Genomic DNA, 14,525 nt, shown 5'->3' on the forward strand with positions numbered 1-14,525 from the left:
CAAGGAGAGGGTAGAAACAGAGTCGGGGCAGGGGGTTCATTGGGGTGGGGGGGAAGCAATTTCAAAAGGGGTTGTAGCTTGAAAAAAATGCTTCCAAACTTTAATCAGGGTTACAAAACAGTTTAGTGTTATCATGATGACAACTCAGTATATTATTTTGTGCCATGGGCAATGATGAAAGGGATCTGACATAATAATAAAATGTAAAGAGCTAGAAAATTTTGAGTGTTGTTGTGGTTGTCAAGAGGCAATCACAACATCCCACTAATACCCACTAGCTCCATTGGGGACAAATAAGAACCAAGGATCTCTGTGTCCTAAAGCTCAAAGGTAACATCATAATCTTATATCGCCACAGGATCAAGTAACCAAGGTTAAGACCAATGTGATTAAACCCTCATCTGCTAGGTAGCTTATGTAAAGAGCACTAAATAAATTGGAGCCATGGCCTCAGAGTATCCAACAGCAAATGCCACGGTGATAATCACCATGACTGCCAGGTGCCAGTGAGAGAAGTTTATAGGTTATACTAAAGGATACTCAGATTGAGCTCTTAATAGTATGCCCTTCCCTATCAGAAGACAGATGGTGCTACGCTGTCTGAGCTGGAGGCCAGCGCTCAATAATGTACAGGCAACATCTCCCTTATCCCCAGAAAGTTCCCAACCACCTGGAAGTTTGGCTGGTGACCAGATGAAAGGTTAATTTTTCAAGGCCTAGTCATGAAAACCCTGAGATCTAAGTCAATATTTAAAAGAAATTTGCCATTTAATGAACCTGTGGTTTGACAGTCCCCTTGACTCCCTACTTTCACTTCTGAGTAACTCATGACCAAACTTAGTCCTAGAAATTAGTCCTTTATCCTCCTTCTTAGAAGCATGATGGGGAACTGTGATGAGCAAAGTGTCACATATACTATCCAATAGGTTTAAAAATATTTATTTTTAAAATGTCATAGCTGGGACAATCTCATCACAGTAGACCATTAGAGAGTACTAAGTAACAAGTATGACAGTACAATTTAACCCTTAGGAGGTTAATTCCGTCCAGAGACGGAAAAACAGCAGAGACTCAAATCATATCTGACTATCCTTCTATCTTTAGGGAAATATACAGATTTTTGTTAGAAGAAACCCACATCAATCATGTGACACTGACTCACACTCTACTGTTGTATAGCAGGCATGTTTACACACAATATAAATGTATGTATATGTGTTATGTTTTATATGTATGCATTAAAGTATGCGTGAAGATTATACTACATACATGATTATCGAAGATAGAAAGCTCCTTCCATTTTATTTTTATTGTTCTCCACTTATTTTTTTTTCTTTTTAAGATCCAGAACTTGCTGTTCTAATCCTGAGGAAGGGCTGATTTATGATTCCTTCATCTACTTCTATTAATAGAATGGGGCTTTAAATAAAAGCTGATTGCATGCAAATTTCACATAATAGAATGTGGCTGTGAATGGCTGTAACAGCACACACTGATGATAAATAAAAGGCTACCACTGCTTCCCCCCTACACCCACCTCTCTCCTTAATAGGTGTTTGGTAAATGTCATTCTATTTCTAAAGAAAAGGAAAAGTGAGGGGAGCACATTAAAAAGAAAAGTATGTATTATACATTCTAATCTAAAGTAGAATATTTGTGTTTTCCCCTCCCAACCCATAAAATATTTTATAATTTGATACAGTTAAGATACATTTAATCTAATTGGGGAATCCAAATTATTAATCTTCATGCAATTGTGGTAGAATTAATATGGGAATGTATTATGATGAAATGATGTAGCGCACTAGGAAATAATACAGCATACCATATACCTGGATTCTTTTCCTCTTGTTGTTCACAGCCTACTTCTTTCCCAAAATTTTTTAAGGGCAACCCTTTGGTGATATTTTTCTCATTAAAGCCCTTCTGAAGTCCCTTTATTCCTAGTGCTATACAGATACAAGTAAATTGTGAGATCATTTGTTTACTCTTAAGATACAAGTTAGGGCAAGTTAGGGCTATACAGTAAGTAGTCAATTAATACAGTGATTAAAAAAAAAAGTATGCAATAGCTACAAGCATACCAATGCTAAAGTAAACCTGTTCTCCAAATGGACAGTAACCTGTAGAGGTATCTTTTATCCTAGGTCTATCCAAAGGCAATGTCAAGGCAATTATGTTGATAAATAATATCTTGACATTGTTTGTAATGTCATACACATTTATCATTGTTTATTATTAAAATTATTATTATTATTAAAGTTATTATATTGTTGCTGTTGTTTTTGTTGTTGTTCTATCACCATCATTATGAGGGGGAAATGCCTATAATGGCATAGATTATGTCTTTATATTCATCAAGTTATTTAGGTAGTTGCTCAGCTCTATATTTAGTTTGGCATCTATAGATATTATTTTCAAAAAAGGCCTTCTTGTGCTGAATTGTCTGATAGAAAAGGTAAAGTGGTCATGTGGTGAGGGTAAGAGAGACAGATGGATAGTGAGAGTACTCTACTGGTATTCTTGTGACATTAGGGGAAATCATGGAAAGCTTCTAGAATCAAAGGTTCCCAAACTTATTTGGCCTATTGCCCCCTTTTCAAAAAAGAAAAAAATTATTCAGCACTCCCTTGGAAATCTATTTTCTTTACTCCTTTAATGGTTTTTTTTTTTAATTTGTGTCATTTCAAAAAATATATATTTTTTTAAAATGATGCATCTTAAATTTAATAATTTATCATAAATTTGTGGGGTTCTTCCTGCACTGAAATTCCAATGACACAATATTGCATCATGTAACCATAAAGTATAGTATTGTAAACAAGTCATTACATGCAAAATATTCCTGCCGACGCATGCTGCACTTCCCAATAACGCATGACATGCTCATTAGCCAACATGTGCTTATTAAGACCTGTCAGTGGACTTGACCACTGATCAGTTATAATTTGCATTTTGTGTGTTTATTTGGAAAATAATGTAATCATTATGACTTTAACTCTGTTTTACAACAGATGAAACATGTATGAATGTTTTTTCAAAATTTTCTTCTTTTCTCTCCTTTCCTTATGCTTCTACCAGACTTATTTTAATTCAAAACCCCCAATTGCACCTGAGGCTATTACCAATCCACTAGAAAATTCCAGCACCCTCTAGGGGGTGGTATCACCCACTCTGGAAACCTATGCTAGTATGTTGGGTAGGTAGATCTCCTGTGGTGAACTTACGGAAGGACATAAGACAAGAGTCCTACAAGATGGGTAGGGGTGCATAGGTTGCAATTCGTACAACTTAACGGAAGTTACAAATGGATGAAATGATAGATACATTTGAGTATATTGCACTGGATAATAAACTGCTCATAATAATCATGGTTCTTTTCTGATTTACTCTGGAAGGACTTTCTTGGAAGCATGATGTTTTCCACAAACCACTAGAAGCTGATTAGCTGAGAAAGGGAGAAAAATATCTAGGGAAATGGAAGTAATGAGTTATAAGTTATAAGACTGTATGGCTATGTAATGCCAATTTATACATATCACATAAATATCTAATGTAGAGTTTTCAAACTTAAAAAGGAATATTTATTCTATTTTGATTATAACAATTAGTAAGATAATATATATGTCATTTTAAGGAAATTGGAAATTAAAGACAAAGATTAAGACATCTATAACTTGCAGTATTGTTCATGGACTAATAGCATCAGTTTGGTCCCACGTAGGCATGTTCAAATCTAAAAAAGTTGTGTCTCTATCTCTCCATATAGAAACTTACTAAAAAAAGAAGTCCTTAGTCATATTATAAAAATATTGTTTGCTCCTAAAGAGGAATTATCTGAAGGGTCCTTTGAATGATAAGATCATTGATGTATTGAAAATAGAATTTGATTTACATACAACTTCTTAAGAAAATGTCTAATATACAAAGCCAAGTACCACATTAGTTTGTGTAAAGGCTCTAAATATAGTAATTTCTTACGAATCTTAGAGAATATCCAATTGCTACATTTACTGCTGTTCATCATTTAGAATCATCTCTATTACTTATTGTTGTTATGAGAACATGAGATAGATCCTAATTCTACTACTAAAGAAATCATAATATGATTTTCATGAAGCCAAAATATTTAGTCTTCAGTCAACATATTTAAAAAAAAAAGTATAGGTAATATGGCAGATTGGACAGAAGAATGACTTAGAAAGGCATGGGGTCTAGTCCAGCGTCTGACACAAACTGACTAAGTGACTCTGGGCAAGTGATTGAACCTCACAGTGTTTCTAGGCAACTCTTTTTTTTTTTTTTTTGGCTAGGCAATGGGGTTAAGTGACTTGCCCCCAGGGTCACACAGCTAGTAAATGTTATGTGTCTGAGGCCACATTTGAACTCAGGTCCTCCTGAATCCAGGGCTGGTGCTCTATCCACTGTGCCACCTAGCTGCCCCTAGGCAACTCTAAAGACTATAAGTTATAGATGTCCATATGTATCAGTGGAGTGATTTTCCACAGTAAGACTTCCCCACAGTGATTAAATTCTTTGTTCAGACCTTCATCCTCTCCATCCCCAAATTAAAACATAGCTTAGTCAACCTGGATATCTGGCACATGGAGGCAACATGATGAAATTCTGGACTGAACTGACTGGACAACACGGTTTCCTGCAGGGATAGGCTGAGAGACACTCAGTCAAACAATAAGCATTTATTAAGTGCCTATTGCGCAGCATGCATTGTGTTAGGCCACAGGGAAAATAGAAAAGTGAAACAGTCTTTACTCAAAGATTTTAAATCTACAGTATTAGACATATAGAGTCTATAGTACTTACCTTAACTAGATAGCAAGTGAATGGCCAAACTGAAACTAGAAATGCAGAGTCCTTTGATTTGCTACTTCATTGCACAACCCATTGAACTACACCTAATTTTGTGGTACTTTTAACAATCATTTGGAGAGACCAAAAAACAGAACTCAAACATGCTGTTTGAACTTGCTGTTAAGTCAGGCCATGCTCTTCTTCCCTGAGTCAAATACACTAAAGAAAAAAACCCTCTCAATACAAATTCAAAATTGGAATTTTTATCAAAGGAAGGACAACGGCCAAGGCTCCCTTTTGTCATCTTACATTTGCTTAGTGAGAAGCAGAAAGGATAGTGAAGAGCAGAGGATCACTGGCTTCAGAGGAGAACACTGAATTGTTACTATAAATAGTAAATTTATTCCAGTAGGTACAGATAGGGAACAATTACTTTGACAGACCTGCCAAGGCTAGAGTCAGCTTCACAGGCCAAAGAATATATTTTTTTCCAAACATTTGAACCCCAACTAACTCATTTTGCTAATAATGAGGTTTTGTTCCCATTTAATTGTTAAGAATATCTAATAGTAAATGATAATGATTTGGCTCCATTCCCCCATTAATCTTTGACTATGACCCCATAAATATTCTATAATGCAGTTTTGCACAGACACAGATTTATCTCTGGTAATGTAGCAATTAGCCTTTACCTACTATTCACATGCATATTTAGTGCACTTATGTGATGTTGGCATTTTGTTGTGGTTGTTGTTGGTCTGCACTTGTTATTTAAATGGTATAAGGAACTCTGCTGAGGAAATTGTCTTAATCAATGCAGATCAGCACCTGCTCTGCAACTTGTAGTCATTAAGTTATTGGGCTTGGTTACCAAGGGAGTCGACGACTTGCCCAAGATTACCTGGACAATATGTGTCAGAGGTGGATGCAGAAGGTTCATGTTCTGATCAAACAATGTACCATTCAGTGTAAGTAGCTGCTTTTCTGGGTAACACAGCAGATAGAATGCTGGACTTGGAGTCCAAGGCCTGAGCTCACTTACTAGCTGTGTAATCCTGGGCAAGTCATTTAACCCTTGTCAACATCTTTTGTCATCTGAAAAATGAGGGGGTTGAACTCAATGGCCTTTAAGGTCTCTTCTCCCTCTAAACCTCTGATTCTCATATAGATTGGGACTTTGTTAGATGTCTCAAAGAAAGGACAATAAAACTTTATGAACACTTTGAAAATACACATTAAAAAACTACATCTGCTAACATACCTATACTCCAATCCATTTCTTCCACAGCATCCCCATACATGCCATGTTTGCTCTTGCCCACGAACTCCTTCGCAGAAAAAAGTGCAGTGTGGACATGAATGTAAGATAAGAAAAGAAGGAAGGGCGTCCCGGTGTTCCTAAAAAAGACCAACACAAAAGGCAGAAGCACATTTGTTACAGATATGGTTAAGGAAAAAATTACAAAGAAATATATGATGGTGTTGCAAAATACCTGTAAAGAAGGAAGTCACGTAAGGTATCTAAAATGTAACTTTGTATTATTCCTTAAGAATGAGTAAACTGAAGGACCAAATCAGGGGTGGGCAACCTGCAGCCTTGAGGCCACATGTGGCCTTCTAGATCCTTGGGTGTGACCTTTTTACTAAATCTATGTTTTACAAAACAAATCCCTTTTATTAAGGGGATTTGTTCTGTGAAGTTTGGATTCAGTCAAAGGGCCACACTTGAGGACCTAGAAGGCCACATGTGGTCTCAAGGCCACAGGTTCCACACCCCTGTACCAAATGTTTGTGACTATCCCAAAAAATTACACAGGTCAGGCAGAAATATAGTGAAAACTTCTTAGTTTGCAGTATTCTGTTATATATAGTATCTAATTGTGCAATGAAATATCCTAAAATTAGCAGTTCTTTAGAGGTGGAGACTTGGGGATGGAGGTGGAGTAATGAAATGATACCACTTGTTCAAGCTAGTAACTTGATACTACTATACTTTACCTTTCTGAAAGATACTTAGACTACACTTCCTGTCCATTTCCCCTTGACTTCCACTAGAAAAAAACTCCAAAATCTTTGGCTCTCTTGGAAATAGGGCTGACTGAAACAGGGTATAAGGAAGTGTTGGTTTTTCAAATAGGGAGTTTTCCCCCTTTAATGGTATCTAACTTGTGCCTACTTTTATATTGTTAAAATAAACAAAATTTTGGAAAATGTATTAATTGCCAAAGTTTGAATCTTTCTTTGGGTACTCAAAATTCAATTAAGCTCCATTAAACAAATATTTATCAATAGCTTATATCATGAATGACATGTTTATATGATGAGGAACTATAAAGATGTGATAAAAGTCAATCACTGTCCATAAGGAATTTATAATCAATTCAAAGTCCAAGTCCAACACTTAATAGTTACATAGCCAAAAACAAATCCCTTAACTACTCTGGGCCTCAGTTTTTCCATTTGTCAAATGGGATGGAGGAGTAATATATTATTTACCTCACAAGGTTATTTAAAGAGAGTGCTTTATAAACTATAAAGTGCTATATGCAGGTGGGTTTTTCTTATTATAATTGTTGAGATAAGTTACACAATTAGAGCCAGAAAATAATAGAATCTGAGAATTAAAAGGGAATTAATGGCTCATCTAATCCAAACTTCCATCAATTGATAAACATTTATTATTACATTCCAGGCACTCTCTTCCACAATGCAAATGACAAATGAACATTTAGCTTCTTCCCGAAGACCTCCAGTGATGACTAACTCATTACTTCCTAATCAACCTAGTCCATTTTTTGATAGTTCTAACTCTTAGAAAGTGTTTTCCTTTCACTGAAACACAATTCAATTCCATGTAACACCTACAGACTTCCCTTGGACAGACTTGAAAAGATAGTGGAGGATAAAAAGACCTGGTTTACTATGGTCCATTGGGTCACGAAGAGCCAGAAGCCAGTAAATGACTAAATAACAACAACAAACACCTATCTATTCCTTTCAGTTCTGCCTTCTAGAGCCAGAAAGAGCAAATTTAATATTTTTCTTCATAGGACAGCTCTTCAAAATACCTGAAAACTATTACCCTGTCAAATTTTCTCTTTTCTAATCTAAATATCCAATTCTTTAAATTTATCCGCACATGGTAAGGTTTCTAACCCTTTTACTACCTTGTTTGATGTCAAGTGGACAATCTTTATAGCAATGTCCCTCCCAAAATGTGGCTCCCAGAACTAGGCACAATACTCTATGTTTAGTCTGAACAAAGCAAAATATACTGAATTATCATTCTGCATAATAGTCATCCATTAAATCAACCTATGGTCTGATTAGGTCATTGTCCTTCCTTCTTTCTTTCTTTTTCTTTTTTTTTTTTTCTGGTGAGGCAATTGGGAGTGATGTGCCCAGAGTCACACAGCTAGTTAAGTGTTATGTGTCTGCGGCCTGATTTGAACTCAGGTCCTCCTGACTCCATGCCCAGTGCTCTATCTACTACGTCACCTAGCTGCCACCTTCCTTCCTTCTTTTGTTTCTTCCTCCCTTCATTCCTTCCTCTCCCATCCCAATGCTGATTTATGTTGAATTTGAAATCTTCTGAAGCCCCCACACAGATTGTCTTTGAATTATAACTATGCCATCCCATACTTATACACTTTTGGGGAGGTGTCTGGGGAAGACTCATTACAGGAGGAAGGTCTGTTTTTCTCTAAGAAGTTGGAGTGTGGAGGAGGAAATGTCCTCTGACTTTGATATTCAGGGTTCTCTGAGAATTTTAAGACTCAAGGCTGCAGATTTTACCTAGTAGGAATAAGGGACACTTGTGCCCTTTTCAAAAGAGGCTTTTTAAGCATAAAATGCTTAAGAAACTTTGTCTACATGGGACTTGAATTTTCCAATCTGCATGTTATCTACCAGAAGAAGAAAGAGGAAGCATCTTGGAAGCTAGAGAGAGATAAAGAATCAACCATCCAAGCCCATCTATATAAAATGCATGCCTCTGTCTCTACGTATAGTAATCCACTCAGTTTGAAACTGACCTGGGACTAACCTTGATTTGCAAGTGAATGTTAACTAATCTAAAAGGGTATCTAGTTGGTTCCAAACCATGTTTCCCATCTATTCAATTCAGACATTTTAGGACATTGGACCATCTTTCTTGATGCCTGCATGCGTAACACGCCCCCCAATCAATTTCTACATCTTGCTCTGGGAATATAATACTAATTATTACTTACTAATTATTACTTTTGGAAAGAGCAAGATGACGGACTGTCCTTTGGCTTCACTCATCATTCCTATGACTCTCCAGACCAAAACCTTGTTCCCTGGCCAACATATTTTCCCTGTGTATGTTTCCTTCCCCTTAAAAATGAAAGCTCCTTTGAAAAATGGATAGATTGATTTGTCTTTGAGTGCCTAGAGCCTGGTGTTGTGTCTAGCCCAAATTAGTTACTTAACAAACGCTTCTTTCATTCATTCATTAGTTCATTCATTCATTCATGTGCCAGATTTTACATTATCTTATTCAATAATAATACATATTATAATGGTGCTGTGACAGATATAAGGAGAGAGGAGGAGTACTTCTGTTGGGGAATGAAATCATAGTTTTCATGGTAGATGTCATGAGTTGGGCCTTTGAATACTAGAAGAATTTCAGGGGGAGGAAATGGAGTAGGGGTAAAGTTGAGGGGACAATACTCTAAGCATAGAGAACAGCTCAAGGAAAGGCTCGAGGTAAATAAGGATAAGAACTGGGTAACTACTTTCCAGGTATAATATAAAATAAATGAAAGATAGAAGTATAAGACAAGGCTAGAAAAGTCAGTTGGAACCAGACTGCAAAAGGGTGCAAATTTTAGGCCAAAGGGGTGAGACTACTCAGTAGAGAGCTGTTAAAGGCTTTTGAGGGAAGAATGACATGGTCCAGTTGGGCATTAGGAAGATTAACCTAGCAACAATGAAGAGGATAGGTTGAATGAATGAACAAATGTCAACAAGGAGATAGATTTAGGGGCTTTAGCAACAGGCTAGACAAGAGCATTTAGACTAGGGAGGTTGCAATAGGAAGAGTTTTGAGGATTCTTCTATCTATCTCCTAGTCTCTTTAAAGGTGCTCAATAAATCATATATATTCTTTTTGTATCTAGTTGACATTTGAGAACTGCACCTACTACTACATTTCAGCAATGCACAATAGGTTCAATTTTCACCTTTGAACATGAAAGAGTACATGCAATTTTTTTCCTTCTTTATGCTTTCTTGATCATCTCCTATCTAGCTGAAGGAGAGAATAATTTGACAGGATACTGGCAGACTTCCTGGATGTGGAGAGAGAGTTAATATGTATATCCACTTCATAGTTCAAGTAATTGTATGTTTCAGGAGTTCTTTGTGGGAGCCCGTGGACCACAGAACAGAAACAGGACCTGAGCCAATCTGCCTCCATTCCGCTCCTCCCCGGGCACAGCTCTGATGACTCTGTGCAGCAGGAAATTTTTATGGTCTCTGAGTTAAGATTACAGGACTCATTGTGTATAGTGGTTTAAAAAAACAAACTGGTTCACAGTTGGTGTTCCAGAAGTTACTATTTAAACTATTATTAACCTGATTTATTCCCACTCCTGATACATACCTTCTTCCTATTAGGTACCAAGATATTGATTCCCAAATATTTTGAAGGTGTAATAGCCTATTTAATTAAAAAAATATATTTATGGAGCATGAGTTAACATTAGTGCTAAATGTGGTGGAGTCTTACTAAAGACAAGTAAGACCCAGTCTTACTCTAAAGTTCAAAAAGTTTATGATCTAGGAAGGAATCATTCAACAAATATTTAGGATGTATTCTCTACCTGCATTGCACTGTGCTAGGGATAAGAGAGGTAAATAAAAGTTATAAAAAGATAAAATATGATAAATGTCACAAGAAAGGTATAATGTAATGTAGTGACTCAAAAAAGAAAAAGAAAGATCATTGGGGCAGCTAGGTGGCACAGTGGATAGAGCACTGGCCCTGGAGTCAGGAGGACCTGAGTTCAAATCTGGTCTGAGACACTTGACACTAGATGTGTGACTCTGGGCAAGTCACTTAACCCCATAAACCCATATTGGGTTACAAGGATAAGGAAAGGTTCAATGAAAGAAAAAAGTATTTGAGATGGGTCTTGAATGATGGGCAGGATTTAGATATACTTTAGAAGTTGGTAGAAGAAACAACAGGTAAAGAGAATAGCTCAAAGAAAGACATCAGGGCAGAAAAGTAAAAGCCATGTGTAGGAAACACTGAGTAACCCAGATTGGCTGAAACACAGGACCCATATTGGAGACTAGTGGGAGATAAGGATAGAAAGGTGGTCTATGCCTGCTATGATCCTACTATGGAAGGCCTGTAACCACAGGCTAAGGAGTTTAATATTTAATTAAGTTAATAACATAGAGGTATTGGACATTAAAGTATCTGTAATGTGCAGAAGAGTTAAAATCTATACCAGAGGCAAAATACCCACATAACACTCCACTATTCCAACAGATCAGTGATCTCACCAGTAGGGCAATCCCTTCAATGATGTAGATCATAGTCTCTCCATGGGTATCCAGTGTGATTCTCATCTATGACCTCCTCTAAATCAACTCAATATCATGGAAGCCTTTCTCAAGTTCTCTTGACCTTGCAAGGAAACAAAAGAACACACAAGCTATCCACTGGTCACTGCTTTCCCTTTCTCTCTCTCTCTCTCTCTCTCTCTCTCTCTCTCTCTCTATCTCTCAGTGAGGCAACTGGGCCCAAGGTCACACACTAAGGGTCAAGTGTCTGGTCTGAGGCCACATTTGAACTCAGGTCCTCCTGACTCCAGGCCCAGTGCTCTCTGCCCCTCAGTCCTCTCTTGCTATGTCACTGACAAATCTTTTTCAGGCATGCATTTTATCTATTACATGACTTTTCCTACATAATCCTCTGCTTGTAATGTATTAAAGCCTGCTCAAACCCTCCATGGGCCTCTCTATTGCACTTTGGGTGATCCTCAACTTCAATATTTCAGAAACGCAAAATAGCTTACATTGATAACAAGAACTAACATTTAAAACAGTTCTTAAAACTTTGAAACGCATTGTACTTGCATTATCTCCTCATAACAATCCTGTTAGGAGGGCAAAATAAACATTATTATCTACATTTTATATTTAGGAAAGTAAAGGCTAAAGTAACATGCCTTGTGATTATATAACAAGATGACAGAGGCAAAACTTGAACTCATTTCTTTCTGATTCTAAACCTGGCTCTCTGCCCACTATACTATGTTGCTTCTTATTTTAACTATTTGTAGTAATTGTTGACCCATCTATAAAGGTGCCAAAAAGACACTGCCAAAAATGCAGAAAAATGCATGTCTTCTGGTTGGTCAACCAGGAGGGAAATTCTGTTCATATTGCTGACACTTCATTTCCAGAGCATTTCCTAACATTTACTGTCTACAATATTGGCCAAAATCACTAGAGTAGAGCCAATAAATTCTTCAGTATCTCTCCCTCCCTCTCTCTCTCTCTCTCTCTCTCTCTATATATATATATATATATATATGTATGTATATAATCACACACACACACACACACACCCCTACACACTCCTCAAATTTTTATTGTAATTTCAAATGTAATTATACTCTCTTCTCTGCCTTTGCCAGTGATAGTCATTAAAATTAAACAAATCAGGTAAATTATTTCAAACACTGAACCTTCTAGACTCAATATGCTGCCACATCTAAAGACACATCTGTATAACATCTGCATATTGAATATAAAAAAGTATCAAAAATAATGACATTACATAAGATTCTATATTCTGGGGATTAAATGGGGTACCTCAAACTCTGATATAACAGGGTTAACCAATTATTTCAGTGTTTATCCTAAAGAACAACTAATATTTTGTAAAAAGACATGATCTTTGCAAAGTGTTTGACTTTCAGAATAACAGTCCTGATACAATGGCTGAAAAGTTGTGCCATTAAACTGTGATTAAATAAATGTGTTAAAAGAAATGATGAGCAGTATATTTTCAGAAAAACCTATAAAGACTTTTATGAATGGATACAAAGTGAAGTGAGCAGAACCAGAAGAACATTGTACACAATAATAACAATATTGTTTAATGATCAACTGTGAATGACTTAGCTATTCTCAGCAATACAAAAATCCAAGACAATTCTGAAGGACCTATAATGAAAAATGCTATCCACCTCCAGAGAAAGAACTGATGAAATCTGAATGTATACTGAAGGACACTTTTTTTAAACTTCATTTTTCTTGTGTGTGGTTTTTTTTTGTCCATTTCCCCCCCACAAAATGACTGATAAGGAATTTTTTATTTTAATATTTATTTTTTCTGATTACATGTAAAAATAATTTTTGACCTTTGTTTTTTATAATTTTGAGTTCCAAATTCTCTCCCACTCTCCCTCTCCTCCTCCTCATTGAAAAACAAGCAATTTGATAAAAGTTATACATGTGCAGTCATGCAAAACATATTTCCAAATTGGGAGAAAATTTGGAACTCAAAATTATAAAAAAAAAGCAAAGGTCAAAAACTATTTTTACATGTAATCAGAAAAAATAAAGTATTAAAATAAAAAAAAATAGCAGCTACCATCAAAGGGGGTTTCAATCCCAAATCTTTCTGACTCTATACTCTTTCCATGCTGCCTCTAAAGAACAGTCTATAACACATTTTGCTGCAATTGTTTTTACATGGAACATTTTATCTAACAGTTTTGACATAAAGATGAGGAAGAGGATAATGACATAGGCAACAGCAACAAAAGAATATAGTATTTTGGTCTCTAGTTTAAAAAATGGAAGCTGAGAATAAAAAAACAACAACAAAAACCCAAGATAGGTAAAAAGATGACAAAGAAAGTAGAGAAAGGTCACCATCACCAAAATAAAACTGAACTAGGAATATGACTCTCAAATGCTACCATGGCATCAATACCATGGCCAGAGAATGTTAATTCTGCCTTGAGTTGTCAGCTGGGATTTCAAGGAAAGGTAGTAAGGGCAGGAAATTGCTTACTGCATATACTTGTCAAATGCTTTTTTGCAATCTTTGTGGTAAAACTGAATTTCTCATTCAAAAGGCTGTACTTACCACACATATGAATTTAAACCCTCTGAGCTTCAAAAAGAGTGGTTATTTATGTGTATAAGAAACAGATACAGCAAACTGAGAAAAATAAATTCTAGAAAAAAAATGCCATGTCAGAAAAAGTTACTGTTCAGGAACAGACATGTAATCGATTGTCCATGGATTAACTGGACATAAATCATTTGGTACTTTACAAGTCATACTGTTGTGTGATTGACAGCTTGTTCTCAGGTAGAGAGGATACTCATTTATTAATATCCTTGGAAAGATCAGGAGAGGTTATTTATCTCATTCCCAGCCTCATCTAGCAACTCAGCTCTTACTACTTCTATCTGACCTTGAAAATGGAATGACATATCAGCTAGGTGGTGGGAGGTAGATTTTAGAATAACAGTTATTAGCTGGAGCTCCTCAGTAAACAACTCTTTTGAAAAATTATTGCCACTGTCTTACACACAGTGTGAGAAGACAGACATTTTGGATCTTACATTCATGTCTCTATTGTGTGTGTGTGTGTGTGTGTGTGTGTGTGTATTTGCATGTGTTTAAGGCAGGCCTGCTCTTTGCCAAT

General features: G+C 36.3%; 1 protein-coding gene across 9 annotated transcripts in view; it reads right to left on the reverse strand.

Annotated features, from left to right (window-relative positions):
- STS (steroid sulfatase) overlaps positions 1-14,525 on the reverse strand; it is a 175,887-nt gene that overhangs the window by 72,129 nt on the left and 89,233 nt on the right. For all 9 annotated transcript variants that reach the window (XM_027842421.1, XM_027842415.1, XM_027842416.1 and 6 more), the window contains one exon: positions 6,074-6,210. In XM_027842421.1, coding sequence (XP_027698222.1) covers positions 6,074-6,210 — 137 coding nt within the window. The remainder of the gene's footprint in view (positions 1-6,073; positions 6,211-14,525) is intronic.

The sequence above is a fragment of the Vombatus ursinus genome, unplaced genomic scaffold, assembly GCF_900497805.2.
Source record: "Vombatus ursinus unplaced genomic scaffold, bare-nosed wombat genome assembly UNPS02014872.1, whole genome shotgun sequence".
In the NCBI taxonomy this organism is placed as follows: domain Eukaryota; kingdom Metazoa; phylum Chordata; class Mammalia; order Diprotodontia; family Vombatidae; genus Vombatus; species Vombatus ursinus.